Source organism: Leucopleurus acutus, assembly GCF_964270905.1.
Source record: "Leucopleurus acutus genome assembly, chromosome: 21".
In the NCBI taxonomy this organism is placed as follows: Eukaryota; Metazoa; Chordata; class Mammalia; order Artiodactyla; family Delphinidae; genus Leucopleurus; species Leucopleurus acutus.
Genome location: NC_139163.1, coordinates 12,132,086 through 12,152,258, shown reverse-complemented (window position 1 = coordinate 12,152,258; position 20,173 = coordinate 12,132,086). Strand labels below are relative to the sequence as shown.

Here is a 20,173-nt window from a genome sequence, read left to right as displayed (position 1 = left end):
CAGCTGCCCCTCAGCTCTGACTGGACTCCGGGCCCATTCACTTGCCCTATCTCCCCAGTGAGAGTTTACACACACCTCCCACCAACGGCTGCAGACTTCCAACCCTTTTTCCGTCTCAGCCCTTCACTGGCAACGCGGAAGCTTTGGAAGAGAATGATCCCATTTTCCCAGTACAAAATCTAGCAAGCTATCTGCATTAGCATCCATCCATTCACTCCAGAACCTATGCACCACTAAGTTAGAGACTTTTGTTTTGGTCACTGCTTTATCCTCAGTACCTAAAACAGTGCCTTGTAAATAAGAAGTACAACAGGTCCGCAATAAATACTTGAATAAATGAGCAAAACACTGCCCTCCCTTCTGACACGGGAACTGGCACTGGCCCTGGGCCTGTTGGAGGCTAACCTCGTCCTAGCTCTCGCTCTTTCTTGCCTGCCCACTCGAGTCCAATCGGCACGTAATATGTTTTTCTCCTTCCAAGTTAGAATCCTCCCTGAGCTCCCCTGCCCCTCAGCTGCATCCCACTCCTATTTCCCTTCACGTGAGAACCGGAGCCGCCCCGTTGCTGGCTCTGCTTCAGTCCCCTTCTGCTCCCACTCCCTTCTTGAAACACTTTCTTCACTTTTGTTTCCGGTGTGTCCCATTTTTCCGGTTTATCTCACCGAGAGATCTGGGAGTCTCCTTCGGCTGGCCCCTTTCAAATGTCGGGGTACCACAAGGCCCACGCCTCCCTCTCCTGGAACTCTGTGCTTGCTACTCAAAATGTGGTCCCTGAACCAGCAGCGTGGGCATCACTGAGGAGCTTGTTAGGAAGGTAGCGTCTCGGACCCCATGCCAGACCTACTGAATCAGAATCTGCATTTTTGGAAAATTAGGTGACTCACATGCTTATTAAAATTTGAGAAGCGCTGATCTAGTTACATGAGTGATTTCAGTCACATGACTTTAAACTCCCTTCACAGGCTAACTCCCAAATATTTATCCCCTGTCCCTTCCCCTAACTTCAGCCCCCCAACTCCACACTGGAGTCTCACTAGAAATCTATCAGGCACCTCGAACCTAAGTGCAAAACAGAAATCTTGATCCCTCAAGCCCAAAACCCAAGTCATCCTTGTCACCCCTTTGCTTTCCAATCTCTGGACCAAAGTCCTGCTGATGGCTGTACCTTTAAACACAGGCAGTCCTACCACCTACCACCACCTCCGCTGCTCCCACCCTAGTCTAAGCCAGCAATATTTTTGGTACAAAGACTTCTGACAGTCTCCTATACCTCCCTATCTTCACCAAAGCTCCCTATGATAAGTTTGCACAAATTTTCCATCATGGCTTCCAAGAAGCCCCTCCCACATTACATCAAACGCTCTAGTCAAACTGACAAGACTGTTCTGTTCCTCCCTCCTCTAAATCTTTGCCTGCCTCACTTCACTATTTCTTTCCGGTCTCAGCTCAAGGATCACTTCCTTAGAGAGACCTTCTTTAACCACATTAAGTAGAAGACTCACCTCCCTTTCTACTCATTTCCCCTCTCCTTACTCTGCTATCCTTCCCTTTTGGGATTTAACACCATTACCTGGAGATATATATATATATATATATATATATATATATATATATATATATATATATATATATATATATACACACATAACTCTGCCCCTAGAATGTCTGGTCCATGAGCAGGGACTGTTTCCTGTTTTTAAACCATCGCTACTTAGAACGGTGCCTAGCACACAAGAAGCACTCAAGTACTGAGTCCTCAAGTATTCTTGGTGGAACTTTTGGGGACAGGGGACAAACTCTCATGTATGGATACTTATATAGGCTTCAGTCACACAAACCTGGATGTAGAGAATCCACTAGTGGTTTTCAATAAGTTCAAATTTTCATAATATGCCAGTGGTTCTGTAACTTTTCTGTACATTACAATCACCTAGGAAGCTTTTAAAAATTCTAATATTAAAACTACATTCCAAATGAATTAGGTCACAACTGCTGGGTGGGACACAAGTATCAGTATTTTTTAAAGCTCCTGAGGTAATTCCAACGTGAGACCAGTTTGGGAAGCACTGGTATATAGTATGAGTTGGTAAGCACGGTATGAAATAGTATATGAAATCTATTATACTTAAAAAAAGAGGGCTTCCCTGGTGGCACAGTGGTTGAGAATCTGCCTGCCGATGCAGGGGACACGGGTTCGGGCCCTGGTCTAGGAAGATCCCACATGCCACGGAGCAACTAGGCCCGTGAGCCACAACTACTGAGCCTGCACGTCTGGAGCCTGTGCTCCGCAACAAGAGAGGCCGCGACAGTGAGAGGCCTGCGCACCACGATGAAGAGTAGCCCCCGCTCACTCCAACTGGAGAAAGCCCTCGCACAGAAACGAAGACCCAACACACCCAAAAATAAATAAATCAATAAATTTATAAAAAAAAATATATCAGTCATTCTCAAAGAGAACACATCTTCCAGGACTTTCCATGCTTGTTTTCCTGTCAAGCCTAATCCAAATTTTGGGACTTCTATTTGTAGGTTCATTTTTTCCCCATATGCTGATGCAAATTTATGTATGAAAGTGTCGACCTGTATGTGAGTCACATCTGGAAGCTCTGGGGGGCTTTGCACATACCGATATTTTTAATGGTGTCAGGTGAACAGCTCTATCCTGGTAACAAGGATATAATCACTAAGACAGAATGCTATATTCTCAAGAGAGAAAAGGATTTCTTCACAACTCAGTATTTCTTGCTCAATATAATCAACTCCAGTCATCAATCAAAATATCCTTAGGACAGAAGCTAATAAAATACTGTGCATTTACCCGTCTCTAAGCTCACCTTTAAACTGTCTTCACACCACAGAATGAAGGACAAAATTAATGAAAGAGAAAAACAAGTCCTTTGATTATTAAAATCCTCACTACAGTGCAAATACTGTAGATTTCAAAAGAAACTTGGAGATATTTAAGCCAACTGCATACTACTGATGAGTAGCCTGACACCCGGATGAGGTGAAATGATATGCCTAAAAGTCACACAGGAGAGCCAGAAGAGAAAAACACACTTTTTTTTTTTCTTTTTCCAAACAAGCAAACAGGATTTTTCACATGTTAGTCAAAAAGAATCAAGATCATCAGATTAGGAAGAAATGAGGAATAAAAAGTATGTTACACATAGATTTTAAGGACTAGTCAATCCACTGCCCCCCACCCCTGAAAAACCAAAAAATTCTCCAAATATACGGACATATATCCATCAAGATGTTTACCCTTAAAATATCAGAATCTTGGAAAATTCAATTTTAGAATCTTGGAAAATTCAATTTACAAATACATTAAACATGAAGACACCAAACAGCACCAATACCAGAAAGTTAAGAAAGTAAATACACTATTACTTAAAATAATATATAATTTCTGATTGGGACAGAAATGACCTACAGCTACTAGCAAAACTATTTCAACTACTGTCTGACATAAAGGCAATATTTAAAGACTAGTATATGCCATTTTCCCGCTGATAGGCCTGTGCCTAGGCATCCCAGCCATGGGTCAACATGAAAAATATTATTAAATGTCTTTTTAAAATTGCTCAACCTTGAACCATGATACTGTATAACCCAGATTTTGCCAATATAAGCCAATGGCAGCATTTTTGGTATCCTAACTGTCCCTACCTGTCCCAATTAAAACAAAACAACTCCCTTATTAAGCACTAGACTGAATGCAGCTATGAAGCAGCAGCAAGGTATTTATAAATGGGCTACTGACAGTGTATCAAAATGCTACTATGGAAAATAGAGCAGCAAATACTCTAATAAGAGCACATTATTCCACATGGAATCCCAAATTATTCTTATCTCTAGTTCCTTAAATTCTTGGAAGACTAGAGATGACCAAGTGTATGTATAAATGGGGCCAGGAAGAGAGAAGCTCTGAATGGTATAGTGTTCATATTTTAAATTATCCAAGATAATCTGAATGCTTACAGAGAACTCCAACTATATCTAAATTTTTTTAAGCACATAGACTAAAATGCTAGCAAAACTTTGGTGTTTACCCCAAAATTAGCATTGCATTTTCAGTGAAAAGGAAATAGGCATGGTTTGTGAAGTTATTATGTTCACACCACCCTTCCCTACTCCCTGCTCCTTTCATCAGGTGATCTGAAGATTACCTGGCTTAAAATATTTGGTAATTCAGTGCAGAAAATTAAGGTCACAGACAAAGTACAACAACTTTTAATACACCATTAATACTAATGATTAAAAATTATTGCATAGTCTTATGCATTTACCCTAAAACATTTTCTGAAAGTAAATTCTGAAAGAATTATATAAAAGACAAATAACCCTTTAAAATGCAGATGGCCTTTACTACCTCGATCTTCTCTCCTTCTTTGTCTTTTCAGTACTTTTGTCCATCGTTTTCTCATTATCTCCCCTGCACTTTGGGCAATACCATTTCCCCTTTGGTTTATAGGTAAGTGAAACACATGAAAAGTGAAACCATTCAATTGGACACTGTTCATTGTCACATCCGATCATTTCCCCATAAGACACTTGGTTACATAAACAATATGTAGGTTCGTTGGGATCTATTGCAAACTCAACAGGCGAAGCTTCCCTTTCCTGCTTGGCCTTGGAACGTTTCTTTTTCTTGGCTGACTTGGATTTCTTTTCTTTAGGTGGCTGATCATCACAGTCTTCAATCCCATTCGTCATGTGACACAGATCACGGCTTTCACTGGTTCGCTGTCGGCGGGGTCTTCTCGAAGATCGTTCTGGTTGGCTGGAATCCATCTTTGCTTTATCTGAGGCTCGCTCACTTTCAGCAGGATCTTGAAAACACTGTGAATGTAGCTCCATTTGCCTTGCCCGATTTTCCACCAATTCGAGCATCTGTGTGACAATCTGAATTTTTTCATCTCCCAATTCTTGACTATTGATTAATGCTCGCTGGAGATGCTGCTGGAGGCGTTTTTTCTGGTTTGAATCATCTTCTTTCTTATATTTTTCATAGACATCATCAATTTCCTTTAATGTTTCTAAAAGAGGAAAAGAAAATATATGGTAGCACATATAACATTTTTCAAGTTAGTTATTTTTCACCGAATTGGTACAGTTAGAATGAACTCAAACCATAAAACCACACTCCTCCATAGTATGAATACATGAGAAACATTTCATTTCCCTTACAAAGACCACATATTATCCAACATGAAAGTACATTTAGAGATAAACTAATAAAAAGAATGAACACAAAACTCTCTTAATACTCATTAATCTATATTAGAAAGGATAAGAGATGTGTGGCTAATTATTAATCAAAAGTCTTTACTGGGGCAGAAACACTCTGTGCCACTTTAGAGTTCACCCAGTGCCATATCACCTATACTGCAGGTAAACCTCAAAACTACCCTGTATATAAAATTTCCAGGCTGGACTCCAGCCGTAAAACTTAAAAAGGTTCCAGGACTACTCTAGATTACTGTCCAACTGTGTTTACAGGGTTTATGGTTCAATCGATGACTCGCCACAGAACTCTAGAGAGACGCTATACCTTGACTTTCATATCATCCCCTGGACGTTCTTAACAAAGCAGACACAAGTAACTCTTAGCTTCCGATCATATTAGCCTGAATGGCTCTTTTATTTCATCACATGGGAGAGTCTGAAAATCAAACTATTTCCGGAGCAGGTTTAGGTTCAGGTTCTGGCATCAATTGACTAAGCTACTAACAAAATTATAGTAAAGTTGGCATTGGATCACTGTGCTTTTGTAGATAACTCAGCCGTTGGTTCTCAGCCTTTTGAACTGCTGATTTAGATATCGTATAGCATGAGGACCCACTTACATCAATTAAAAATGGCCGAGCCATTAGAAGGTATACAAATATCTGAAAATATAGTTCCAGATGTCACCAAAATTTACATAGATGTCTTATTCAAATCTGTTCTGTTTCTCATCCTTATGAGATACAATGCTATCTGAAAGAGTTCTTAGTAAAGGTGGAGAAACAAAAATTAACTGGAATTTATCACACCCGATGCCATATCACTGTTCTATCTTCTAATATCACTGCTCTAACGACAACAGAAATGTTAGACGACCAAATACATACACTGGGGGTGTCTGTGAGTAAGGTAACATAGAGCAAGTATTCAACACAACTTGTGAATTCCCGTCGCCCTGGAGAGTGTAGGTACTCACACTTGATGGACAACTATTTAACCCGGGATTCATGACAATGTGCTCCCACACATTTGAGGGTACTCATACCTGCAGAGCATATTTTTAAACAATGTTCACATCTAGCCCATTTCCCCAGCTAGGTACGTAAGTGGATTTCTTAAGAATCCAATTTTCCTCCAGGAAAAATAAGGAAATTATATATTTTCCCCTCAAACACACAAAATGTGAGGTTTAAAAAATAAAAGCAGGGCTTCCCTGGTGGCGCAGTGGTTGGGAGTCTGCCTGCCAATGCAAGGGACGCGGGTTCGTGCCCTGGTCTGGGAAGATCCCACATGCCGTGGAGCAACTGGGCCCGTGAGCCACAACTACTGAGCCTGCACGTCTGCAGCCTGTGCTCCGCAACAAGGGAGGCCGCGATAGTGAGTGGCCCCCGCTTGCCACAACTAGAGAAAGCCCTCGCACAGAAACAAAGACCCAACACAGCCATAAATAAATAAATTAATTAAATAATAAATAAATAAAAGCAAAACTTATTCCAAACACTCTGTATCGAATAATCAGGAATTAGAAGCTAAATATATTATTTAATAGCAGCACATTGATATTATACATGAAGTAAAAATTCACATTTTTAAGACACCTTAATTACCTGGTGAAATAACACTTACTGAGCCTCTTCCATGTGACTTTCTCAGTAATCCCCACAGCAATCCCATGAGGAAGCCACCACTTTTATATGTGAAGAAAATTAAGCTCAACAGGTATCAACCCCAGACTTTGAACTCTGCCATTATCTGTCAGTCTGGCTCTGCTCTTTAAGCACTTTCTACTCAGCTGCATGGAAGGCACTTAAAATTAAGTATGAAATTTTAGTTCAAAGGTTATTTACCTTTGAACTATGAACGAGAAATACTGGAACAAGAATACTGGAACAAAAATTGACGTTCTCTAATAACCATACCCCATAATAAATACTTCATTCAATTGTGAAATTGTTTTCTTCATTTCTCTCTGTTTTTAAGGCTACTTTTGAGGTTCTTCAGTAACTTCTGAAAGTGTCTCAAATAGGTAGGAGAGAAATTTCTTTGACTACCTATATAATTTATAACATCGAATTTTGCTGTAGGTATTAAATCTAAAACCAGGAAATACTTAAGAACTAGCAAAGAAACAAAAAACATGAAAAACTAAGAACACACAAGTATATAAAGCTAATAGAAAACTGCAAGTTGAGCTTAGTAAGCATGTGCAGAGTAAAAACTAGATCACTGTTTTTGTGTTACTCTTCAAAAGAACTACAATTTTAATGGGGCTAAAATTTTTTTAAATCTCTCGATCTTTCAAGGCCTAATACTGTTTCTCATGTTACCAAAGCTACTTCTGTCAACTTTAGATGGTCAAGATGGCAGATTTCCCTGGAACAAGTTGCCCCCCCAACAATTCAAATGAAAAAAAATAGCTTAACTTTCGTGAAGGCAAACATGTCTTTAAAGAAATGTAAAAGCCTGCAAGCTTTACAAACTTCAGAGTTATGATTATTTGAAAAACTAAAAATGTTCAACATACAATTTTTAAGCACACATGTACAATATATAATATTTTAAGGTTACAATTCAGGTATGTGCTCCATGTCTATAGAAAATACCTTTGGAGAGCTTTTATTTAAAAAAACAAACAAAAAAAGATTTAAATAATTTAAAAACGAGCATGTGCACCTGCAGCAGCCAGGCTGTGGAGTCAAACATTCCCCACTTAATTGGACAAGTTACTTAAACTCCTTGTAAATTTTCATTTGTCTGCAAAATGAATTTTTACTGCATTGAGTTGTGAAGATTAAATGAGATAATGTTCTGAACGTGGTGCAGCAATTGACACACAGTAAGTAATCGTATTAATTCGCTTCCCCCCAACAGAGATCAGTCCTGTCAGTCATATGGGTTCAAAAGGCAGAAATAAATTATAGGTGAAAAAACAGAGACACTTAAATGTTCTATCAGGCTACAGGCCCGAAAATATCACCCCAGAAATGCGTTCCTTAGACACTAAATCATAAAACTAGCGACGTGTCGAAAAACAGAGAATGGGTCCAAGAAGTTATCTTTTTAAAGTCCGTATGGCTGATTCCACATTATGTCTAAGGTCTGTTCCTTGATTCAGGCTTATTAAACCAAACGGCTCCCCATTTAAACTCCTCCCCTTGTAGTTACAGGCGAAAGGGCCACCAATGGTAAATAGTAAATGTACTCTCTGTAAAAAAGCTGATTCCAGGGAATCAACCCTAGCTCCTTGGGTCTGACCACGAAGGGTGGCTTTTGCCTCCGTACTTAAACTTGGCGAAGTAGGGATCCAGGGGTTAAGAGACGCCAGGCGGTTGCCCAGTCAACTAACCCACATCCTCCAGGGGCCCGGAAGTGACGCAAGGCCCGGAACCTACGCGGTGCAGGGGCCAGCGACGATCACAGTAGCTGTGTCTTTGTCGTGATTGAGTGATTGGGAAAAAGTCGAAAAATCAAACAACCATGTCCCAAATCCCAACACTGACTCCGCTCAGGACGAGCTAATGTCCCGCACGGTCCCCGCCCGAACAGCCAGTGTCGCCCAAGCCTTCGTGCAACCAGCCATTTTCCAGACGGGAAGCAGCGCGCGCCTCCGCGCCCCGCCCATGTCCTCCGTCACGACCGCAGGCCCCGCCCCCAGGGCGGGCGGGGGTCCACCCCGCCACACACACCCCTCTCCCTTCCCCCGCGGGGACCCCTAGCCTTTTAACCATTTGGCCGAAAGAGCCGTGAAAAGCTGTGGCCCAGAACTTTCCCTGGGGTGGGAGAGGGAAAGCCTCCTCTATTCCCGAGCCGGGCGCCGGAGAGCCGAGGGAGGGACCTCCCCGGAGGCCGCCTTCGCAGCCCTCTCGCGCCCCCTCCCCCCTGCACGTTCCAATGCATCTGCTCTCAGGGGGTGGGAGCCCGAGGGGGGGTGGGGAAAGCCAGGCCCCGGAGGCCAGCGGGAGTCCGGCCGCGGCCGGCCGCTCACTCCCCACAGTCCCCGCCCGGCTGCACGCTCCCGGCCGGGGCAGGAGGGTCTGCGACACCGGGCAGGCGAGGGCCGGAACAAATGCTTCTTAAAATGGCTGATTCCTCGCCACACCAGCTGCAGCCGCTGGGTCTGCAGCGGGGGCTGACAAGCGGCCACCACCCTCACCCTTGAGACCCCCGAGGAGTCCTCGCCGACCGCAGCGGGGGAAGGGAGGGCCGCGAACCCGGTCCCCAGTCCCGTTCCCCCGTCCCACACACCAGACCCCCTCTGTGCAGTCGGGGAGACTGTCACAGGAGAAATGGAAAGTGGCACTTCCCCGGGCAGGCTCCGAGCGACCGTGCCCGGCGGCCAGCGGACCCGAGTGGGGGAGGACTCACCGGCAGCCCCGCGGCCCCTACCTTGATATTTGTTGTCCAGCTCTCGCAGCACGGACACGTTCCTCTGCATGTCGTGGGGCAACGACTCCACGCACTCGAGGTAGTCCTGCACGTAGCAGGTGAGGAGCCGGCTCCGCTCCCCGGTCAGGAGCGCGGCCGACGAGTAGAGTTGCTGTTGCTGCTGCCCTAACATCCTGCCGCCGCTGCTGCTCCTCGCCGCCGCCGCCGCCGCCGCCTCCGCATCCAGCAGCCACACATGCAACAGCCACGGCCGCCGCGGCTCCTCTGCTCGTCAGCCCGGCGCCGCGGGGACACCGGCAGCCGCTCGAGAGGGCACAGCCGAGTCCCCCGATCTCTACTCCCCGCAAAAGAAGCCCTCACTCCCCGCCCCCGCGGTAACAAGCCCAGGGGCGGGGCGAGATCGGGGCTCCCTCCTTTTCCCCCTCCCTCCTCAGGACTAGAGCAGCGGGGATCCCCCCAGCGGAGCTGGCGCCGGGGTCCCGGCGTTGACACTTCCTGTCCCCCTCGGAGTCACCAGATGCTACCAATGCCGTCTCGTACCTCGGATCCCCATGACAAGCCTCTCGCTGGCCTCTTTCCTCCCAATCACCCTCAGTGCCTGACGGAGAGCCTCTCACTGGACCGCCCCCGCCCCTCAGGCTGCGGCCGCCTCTGCGCCTGCGCAGGACTCCCTCCTAATAAGGCCGGGGGCCCGCCCCTACCGCCCAGCCGAAGGGTTCGCATTCTCCCGCCTTCCCTCCGCCACCCGGGCGATTGGTCTGTCAACTCTTGGCCCGGGGGGAGGGTGCGGAGAGCGGCCAAACTGTAGGCTGCGCCCCGCCCCCTCTTAAAGGGGAAGCACTGTCGGGTCCGCCTCTTTGCTCAATGTCTGAATGGGACTTGAGAGGGCAGGTGGTTGACCCCTTCCTTCCGTCCTTCCCACAGGGAGGGGGAGGCTTGGCCCAGCTCCCTCGGCCCGGTGTTACCGACTTCTTCCCCATCAGATGGATGTAGCGCGGCCCCTCGCGAGCCTTAAAAGGAGCAGCAGGCGGCCACCTTACGCAGCGACCCGGAGGGAGTCCTGCGGGGACTACGCGGCGGGCTTGAGGCGAGCGCGGCTCCGGGCATGCGCGGCGGCTGTGTGCCCGCCGGGCCGGCACCGCCCTCTGGCTGTGTCTTCCTCCAGCCGCGGCCTTCGGGCTCCCGGAGCACCGGGGCTGATCGCCGAGGTAGGCGGTGCCCTTGCGGCCCCCTGCGTTTCTTTCTCCCTTAGTCCGTCCGCTTTTTGAATCTCCCTCCTGGCTTCTGCGAGCTCCCGCCCTTCCGCAGACGCGGGGGTCTCCCGCCGCACCAGGACGTGCAGGTTTTGTCCACCCTAGGGCTCCTGAGGAATCGCGTTTAGTTTAGGCTCACTCTGCCCCATACCTGTTTGTCCGACAGACAACCTTTAAAAAAAAAAAAGTTTTCCCCCTGGGGATCAGAACGTTTAAACATTAAACGTAGGCAAGGGCTTCCTGGCGGCGTGAGGGGCATCACCACCTTAACATCTACGTAAGACTGAAAACCACTGGGGGCCGGGGTCCAGGGGTGATGGAGACGCGAGGACAGACCGAATCCGAAATCAGGCCCACGTCCTCATCTACGTGACCGGCCGACAGGGTTTAATTCCTATCTGGGGTTAAATGAAATGCCAAGCAGAGGAGTTGATTTTAATTCCAGATGGACTCAGTGTATATAACAGTGTGTATTTTTCAAAGAAATGGGTGGAAAGAGAACGAATACGCGGAGAATTTTAACGGAATGCCTATGTAAACAAGCACTATTGTGAGTAGTACATTTGAGTTAAAAAGAAAACGTGAGGGGGCGATAAATTGGGATTTCTTCTTATATCCAATTGGTTTGCAGCGGTGGGTCACCTGTATGATGACCTATTTAGGGCAGTTTTGAAACAGCTGTTAATAGTACGTAACCACTGACAGGGAAAGAGAAATCTAGACCTTGATCTAGAGGATATTTTAAATTTCAAACCGAAACAAAGCACTATTGGAAATTTGAGTCTTGGGAACAAGATAATATTGCTCAGGACTCAAAGATTGTCTTGTATTATTATCCTGTGACACTTGGAGGTTTTGACCACTTGATTATTAAGTCAACCCAGGCAGTCCAGTGTCTTGTATTTCTGAGAACCGTCTAGGGATTTTCTTGTCATTCTTTAAATCAGATTAAGCAGCCAGGTCTTGTCAAAAAAGTCACTGTTAAGAATTGAATTTTAATCACATTTTACTTAAACCCTACTATTTTTGTTTACTCATAGATTTAAATCAGCTAGTTTTTATTGAAGGCCTAAAATAATGCAAGATGCCTTATTTACTGACTCAGATTAGACGCAGAACGCACATATGGATTTTATTCAGCCTGAGAAGTGATCTGCAGGCAGATATAACACATGGTTAGAAACTAGAAGTGAGAAAACGCAATGATTTATAATACCTAGAGCACTCCTTCCAGGAACCATGAGCCGGATGAAGAAGGAGGGATGAGTATGGAAATGAAGACCTTTTAGAGCATTATTTTGACCTTTCATAATTCTGTTGAACAGGCTGAAAGGAAGCAAAAAGTCTAAATAATGATTTTGCAGCTTGTGTTGATCTAAACCTATAAAGAACACTCTCATATGGTAATCTATGTGTGTATATGAATTGTCAGACATGTGCTTTTATTGCTATATTAATTTATAAAAGTTAATCAAAGACTTACTCCTGCGGTACTTGTGAAAGCAGATTGTGTGAAGAGAGTAAAAAAAAAAAATCACTGTACTCCCCAAACTCAGCCCTTTGACTTTGGTTATTTATCATGTCCTTTTCTTTTTAGTAATCGCTTAACTGGAAATTTGGGGCCTTTTGAAATGGCGTTCCTGTACCCTGCTAAACGCAATATTTAAAAGTCCCCAATTCTCCACAATATAGAAGTTAATTGGTGACATTTAATTGTATGAATAAAGCAAAAAGGCATCTTATTTGCTCTTAAGTATATTTTCTGAAGTAACCCTAAAAAAGATAAGTAACCTACACCCCCAAATTAGTAGAGCTATCTGAGGTTAACTTTAATTTCTAAATCAGTTACTGTGAGACATCCCTGGTAGAAATGTTTAAGAGATCTCTGGTAGGCCCTTATTTATACTGTAAAGGGAGGGGGGACCACTTCAAACTCTGATGGAAAACAAACAGCAAGTAGTTCTGAAGGTTTCCTAGAGATACCTCCTGAGAAGATTCAGCTACTGCTTGAGTCAGGACAATTAAACATGAAGTCCTTTTTTTCTTTTTAATATTTTTTAAAACTTTATTATGGAAAATTTCAAGCACACACAAAAGTAGAGGTAATAGTACAATAAATCCTAATATACCATTCACCCAGCTTGAACATTTATCAATATATGGTCCTTAATATTCCACTCCCTTATCCTTGATGGATTATTGTCATTTTCTCTGTACTTTAAATATGAACGGATAAGAGAGAACTTTTTAAAAACATCCACAATACCATTATCCCATCCAAAAATTATCTTACTGTCATTTAATATCCAGACAATTGAAATTTCCCTATTGTCTCATTAATATTATTTTACACTTGGTTTGTTCAACAGGATCTAAACAAATTCCACACTGCATCTGGTTAATGAGGTCTTTTCTAAACTAGTGAAAGGTAGTTAATTCCCTGTTTAATTCAGGGAAGCAGATAGCAATGTTTTTTCTAAGGAAGATATTTGGATTGTTAAAAAGTACTGTTCAAAATGTAGGGAAATTCAAGAAAATCACTTTAAACAAAATCCTCATATTGAAAGGTCACCAACTGATAGCCCACTGTAGAAATGTAATTGTACCTAATGCAAATAAATAAATCCTTTAAAAATCTAGACATTTGCTTTAGAGTGTAATTTGTTCTAGAAGGTCCAAGCATTTTAAATTGTGCTGAAAAAACCTGAAACTTTAAATCAATTCATTAGTACAATAGGCGACAACAATAGCCACAAATACTAACAGTCTACATCTCCACTGAGCTCAGTTTTAAAGCATTTTTGATTGCTTTATTGCATAAGTAGTACACCATACTTGTAGAAAAAAAATAAAAAAGAAGATATATAAAATCACTAAAGACTGGAACTAGGTCTTCTTGGTATCTAAGTATACTCCCAAGATGATTCCATTTAGTTTTTTGTTTTAAAGAAACACTTTGTCTAGGACTAAAGGACAAAGTTAAGAAAATACCAGATTCTCGAGATGGAATATTGCTAATATGGGTACTGTTAGCCTGTACATTTAGTTTATGAGGTAGGCAGCGCAGATGGATGTATACAGTCAATCATACTATGGGTTATAGTACTGTGCAGCAATTAGAATGACCACTAACAGCAAAAGAGGATCCTAAACCTTTTAATGAAGGTACTGTGAATGACTGGGTCTATAGTCATAGAATTTTCAGTATGATAAAATGTCATTCCCATAACCAAGAAGAAGGGCAAACACGTATTATCCACTTTGGTTATCCCAGAGAGAAAAATAACACGTATGGTATACTTTGCATATTGCTGACCAGAAAAACATTCAATTTTCCCTGGATGGTTACCATAGTTACATGAGCCGTTTATAACATCAAGAGGAGGAACTAGGTCACAGTATTAAAGGAGTTTGAATTATGCAATTATGTTTCCTAAAAGCAGGGGAAAGGGTTTAAAATTTAGGGAAGAGAGATTTATACTAATGTTCAAAATTGAAATTCTAGTCAAATTTTGCTGGTGAAACAATAAATCTGTCTAAAATTAAATGGTTGATATTGTAGGTGTAAATAGTTTATCCTGTACAAATAATGTAATAGCTTGATCCATAAGTGTGATAAAAGAGATGCCAGCACATTCTGTCCTTGTCGATACCCCTTTATCTTAGTGAGCTACCTTACCTTAAAATGTTTTTGTAGATAATCAATAAACCCAACAATAGCCTAGAATCTTGGAGTAGCCAAAACATGTAAACTGAAGCTTTGACCTCTTACCTTTGCAAGTTTGAGATTAAAGCTTGGTACAATGCCTGTCATATGCTACTCTTAATTTGTTGTAGAGATTTTCCTATTAATTTCATCAAAGGGACAGAGAAGGGTGGTAAAGAGGGAAGGTGTTGAAAGCCATGTTAGCATAGACTTCATCCTCTTTAAATTATGTGGTTTTTTTTTTACTAAGAACCTCAAAAAGATAATTTAATTCAAGAACTGTGTCTGTTGTATCAGAGCCCTGCACAGTGCTGAATAAATAGAGGTTGGATGAAGGAAAAGCAAAGAAGGGGCTTCCCTGATGGTGCGGTGGTTAAGAATCCGCCTGCCAATGCAGGGGACACGGGTTCAAGCCCTGGTCCGGGAAGACCCCACATGCCGCGGAGCAACCAAGCCCGTGGGCCACAACTACTGAGCCTGCACTCTAGAGCCCGCGAGCCACAGCTACTGAGCCTGCACGCCACAACTACTGAAGCCCGCGCCTAGAGCCCGTGCTCCACAACAAGAGAAGCCACCACAATGAGAAGCCCGCGCAGCACAACGAAGAGTAGCCCCCACTCAATGCAACTAGAGAAAGCCCGCGCGCAGCAACGAAGACCCACCGCAGCCAAATAAATAAATAAATAAATTTATTTTTAAAAAAAGAGAAAAGCAAAGAAAAAACTTCATTTCAAGGTTGCACAATTTCAGATGGTCATTTTTAATCTTCTGATCACTATAGACTCATAGACTTTGTATAGCTAAAACTAATCTTAGTTCAGTGATTTCCCTCAAAGGAAGAGAGAGCAGGCAACAGGCAGCCTCACTGAGTAGCTGGATGAGCCACTGCTGCTGATGTTAATTCATCATAACCATCATGTCTGTAGGGAAGGATGGGGAAGAGGTTGAGAATCCCTATTATAACGCACCTCTAGACCAATTTTTTTTTTTTTACAGGTGATAATATGGGGACCCAGAGAAGTTAAGTAACTTGTCCAGGGTCACACAGCAATTCATGAAATAAGTGTACACTAAAAAATTTAAGAGTAAAACAAATATTAGTTAATCTTAGCTGATAATCTTAGCTGGAAAGGAGAAAAGTACCCACAGAAAAAACAAAAACTTGGGATATTATAAAATTACTTTTTCTGAGAAGTCTTGCAGCAAATTTGACAAAATTACCTCTAAAGGAAAATCAGAATTTCCTGAACAATAATTTCCAAAATAATCATAAAATCAAAAGTACTAGAAATCATGTATCCTTTAGACATTTATTTTCAAGGGCAAATGCCTTATGCCTTCAGCTCTAGTTAAAATAAGAATGGCCTTTTAAAAATAAAACTCGTGCTACTGGCCAGGAGCTTTTTGCTGAATCTTTTGTTCCTTGTAATGATTCTAATTGATTACTTAATGAGGCTTTATTGGAGCTGTTGTTACATTAATTGCTCTTGGTAAGGTTAATTTAATCCAGCACTTTGGTGAATATTGATTTAGCTTCTGAGGGTAAATTTTAAAAAATTGTTTATCTAATTTATTTCCGTAAATTGGAGTTCTCTGACTCTTATCTATGGGAACCAGTATATCTAGCTTTATTCAATATATATTTCTGCAAAATTGTGTTAAAACCTTATTTTGCTACAAGTAATTTTATAAATTTATTTATTTTATTTATTTTTGGCTGCATTGGGTCTTCGTTGCTGCGCGCAGGCTTTCTCTAGTTGCGGCGAGCGGGGGCTGCTCTTCGTTGCGGTGCGTGGGCTTCTCATTGCGGTGGCTTCTCTTGTTGCAGAGCTTGGGCTCTAGGCGCACGGGCTTCAGTAGCTGTGGCTCGTGGACTTCAGAACGCAGGCTCAGTAGTTGTGGTGCACGGGCTTAGTTGCTCCACCGCATGTGGGATCTTCCCAGACCAGGGCTCAAACCCGTGTCCCCTGCACTGGCAGGCGGATTCTTGACCACTGTGCCACCAGCGAAGCCCCTACAAGTAATTTGAAATGTGCTGGTTCTATAAAATAAAAGACCCACATTTTAGAAATATTTAACAAATAATTTATCTCATTTTCTTTTGTTTTCTAGACTGCCCTCAATTGTTTTCTGCTTGAGAAAACATAGGTTGTGTGTTCTTCATTATCTATCTGCAGCCACGGTGTGGCATCTTTTGCTTGTTCTAACTGTGGTATACATTCCAGATCTTTCAGCATAATACCCTTTGGTCACAGAAATGACATCTTCAGGGAGACGACTTTGAAGAAATGCCTGAAAGTGACAGTAGAAATACTTTCTTCTGTTACCTGCTGAAAGTAAGTACTAGAATTAGAGAGATTAAAAAAACAAAGATATAAAAGATATGGGGAACAATTTCTATGGAAAGTATTAGAGGCTAAAAAGCTTACTGTTATGGGAAAATAGAAGAAACAGAGAAAGGAATGATTACTTCAGCCATTAACAGTGGTGGTACAACAGAATTAAAGTTTAGGAACCATGATATTTAAATTATATCCACAGAAACTATTTGTTACTCCTTTATGCATAACAAAAAATACAGTTGTAATACAGGGTTGGACTAATAGCCTATCTAACGTAATCTTTGGAGAGTGGCATGTTGATTCAAAAATAATTGCAAAAGAACCTAGTGACTTCCTTACATGATGTTAGTTTTATTTTTTTAAATTTATTTTATTGACATATAGTTCATTTACAATGTTGTGTTGATTTCTGCTGTACAACACAGTGATTCAGTTATACATATATATACATTCTTTTTCATATTCTTTTCCATTATGGTTTATCACAGGATATTGAATATAGTTCCTTGATGTTAGCTTCAGAATATGCCTAACTTTTACTCTTCAGGTAAAATATCTCTGGAAGAATAGTCCAGTGTTATCTATGGTAGCAGTTGCCTCTGATTTAGAGCCTGGGGATCTGGAGTTGGAGGGAGACTTAGTTTTCACAAATATCATTTTGCACATTTGATTTTTTTGATACACGTATTGCTTTAACAAAATTTAAACTTTATTTTTAATATAAAAAAAGCAAAAAGCTTTCCGTACATTCTGCAATAACAAAATGCATATGAATACTACCCACTGGGAAAGGAGCACATGAGTAAATACACTCAATATTTAGATTTAGTTCACTTTTTTGAGAATTTTTCTGCTACTACTGCTAGTAATGTCTATACTTTACATACTAGCATTCTAATTGCAAATATATTGTTACACAAAAATAAAATTAATAAATACCACATTGTTAATCTTGAAGCTTTTGAAGACGTCACACTTTAGAAACTGATCTAGGCAGTTTTGGCTCAGAAATACATTTTTTTGTGAAGTTTTTTAGCATTTTAGGAGAAGTTATGTGTAGCTTTTTTCTCATTCAGTATAGCCCTCAACTTGTTAAGAGCTTTCTAAATTTTTGTGTGATCTAGCTTGAATACCTTAGGATAAGATGGAATACCTCTTATCATTTTTATGAGTTAAGTGTTTTAAAAATTCACATTCAGGCTAATGTTCTGTGTTCATGCCATCTATAACTTGTACCTACAACCTCAGAAGGGAACTGCGAACTGTGTCCACCCCAGAAGGAGTCCTTCCCTGATGTCTCTTAGTGAGCTGTGGTCTTCTCTATAGGATTGAAATTTAGCAGAAGTATCTAATGAAGAGGAATCTGAACATAGCAGCTGAGGAAGGAAAAAGATTGGGAGAAGAGCCCAGATGTCATAAGGCAAAGGGAGGATGAGGTACAGGAAGCAGCTATTATTATTTCTGTTGCGTGGCTCAAAGAACTCCAAGAAATTGATTCCATTCCACTGGACATAGTTTTCAATTTAGGATAGGAATTTATTTTTTAATAAAATTGATATTAGTGGAAACACACGGGAAACAGACAGGAAAACAATTGAACATAGTGACCTGAGTGGTTACAATACCTCATATAAGGCATCTTTTTCAGAAATTATTCTTCGGTGTGTGGTGGGTTGCTTTCTAGGTAAGAATGGGAGTGACAACTCTGCTGTAATGAATAATGGCTTGGGTGGGGAGCGGGAAGGAGAAGCCAGGAGGGAGTAACAGGGAAATGAGGTTATGTGGAAGGAAGGAGATAGATTCAGGAAATTTCCAGGAGGTAATATCAACTGGGTTTAGTGACTGTTTTTAGGGGGCGGGGCCATAAGGAGGTGGTGGCAATGTTGTGCAGAATAGAAGATCCAGGAAGCAGAGCAGGTTTGTTGGGAAAGATACAGATTTAAATCATACAAGGTTCATAACCCTGTAGGTTTTTTTTAGGCCTCCTCTTCCAAACAGCATAAACTATTGCTTCCTAGATGTAGTCTGCTTGTCTGTAAAGAACAGCCAGCCATAGAAACTGGAGGCTGGGAATGTGTTGGGAAGGGTAGAGAGACTAGGGGAAATGATTTAGATGTGCAGTGGTCTTAAAAATATTTTGCCGCAAGCCAGGACTTAGCTAGCTTTGTATCACTTCTATTAGTAAGACGGGAGTCGGTAATAGGGGATAGCAAGGATGGACAGACCCTTGGGAGGAAGAGTTAATGCAGCAGGTCTGGTTGCTTATTCCTTGCATGTCTCCAAGGAAACCATGACTGACCCGGCCAACCCTGGGAATTTGGCTTGTGGAATGTTCTTTATGTTAGTGACAATTTTGTTGTGTACACCTGGAGAAATGGAACACGCCATACTGGCTTGTCAGGTTGCTTTGCACAACACGTACACCTGGTTTCATTGTTGGGGTCCTGAGTCTCAGTTGCCATAGCTGATTGTATAGCAGAATGTGTGGACATTAATAGCTCCCCATAAAAGCCTTGGACCCTGAGACTCAGATGGGCTTCCTCAGGTAGAGCTATTCCATGCATGCCTGTAGTTTTGCTGCTAGACAGAGAGAATTCCTTGCAGCTTCAGGCCAAGAACATTGGAAGCCTGTGCTGACCTCTCTGGACTTCCCCAATGCATCTTTTTCCCATTGGTTTTGCTCTTTCTCCTTTGCTGTAATAATTTTAGGCATGTTTATAACCTGCTACTGAGGCTTGTGAGTGATTCTGGGATCACCAAAGGAAACGACCATATATAAAGTTCTGAAGAAATTTAAAACCCAATTTGTCCATTCGAGTCTTGATAAGATTCACTGAAAAAAGAATAATCAACATATGCAAGTATGTGCTGTGTATGGATTTAAACTGAATCAAATCTTTGGTCCATGTCCAGGAGACATTTATAGTCTCTGTAGGGATATAGAACACATATATAGAGTGTTAGGAAAATGCCTACAGGCATAAGTATAAATAAAATCATATTAGCAATAAATGTAGAAGCAAGGCAGAAAAAGAGAGTAAAATTTGTAGGAGTCAATCATGGTTTATGGAAAATGGTGCATATTTAAGAAGAAATATGGGACCATGTTGTCAAATAATAGCTTTTGCTTTTTTTCCTTCATATGTACTTTCACAGTTTGTAAAAAAAAATGAAATGAAAAACATTTTTTTCTGGATTTTATCTGATGAGTGCTGAGTCCAACAGAACTTTGACTGAATTATTTGTGTGGAATC

At 42.0% G+C, this 20,173-nt stretch overlaps 1 protein-coding gene across 1 annotated transcript; it reads right to left on the bottom strand.

Annotated features, from left to right (window-relative positions):
- Window positions 1-4,226: 4,226 nt before the first annotated feature.
- Window positions 4,227-10,164, bottom strand: ING2 (inhibitor of growth family member 2). Its single transcript, XM_082863740.1, has 2 exons — window positions 9,619-10,164; window positions 4,227-5,042 (listed from the first exon to the last, which is right to left on the bottom strand). The coding sequence occupies exons 1-2, from the start codon at window positions 9,788-9,790 to the stop codon at window positions 4,372-4,374; spliced, it is 843 nt and encodes a 280-aa protein (XP_082719866.1). The 5' UTR covers window positions 9,791-10,164; the 3' UTR covers window positions 4,227-4,371.
- Between the last annotated feature and the right edge of the window lie 10,009 nt (window positions 10,165-20,173).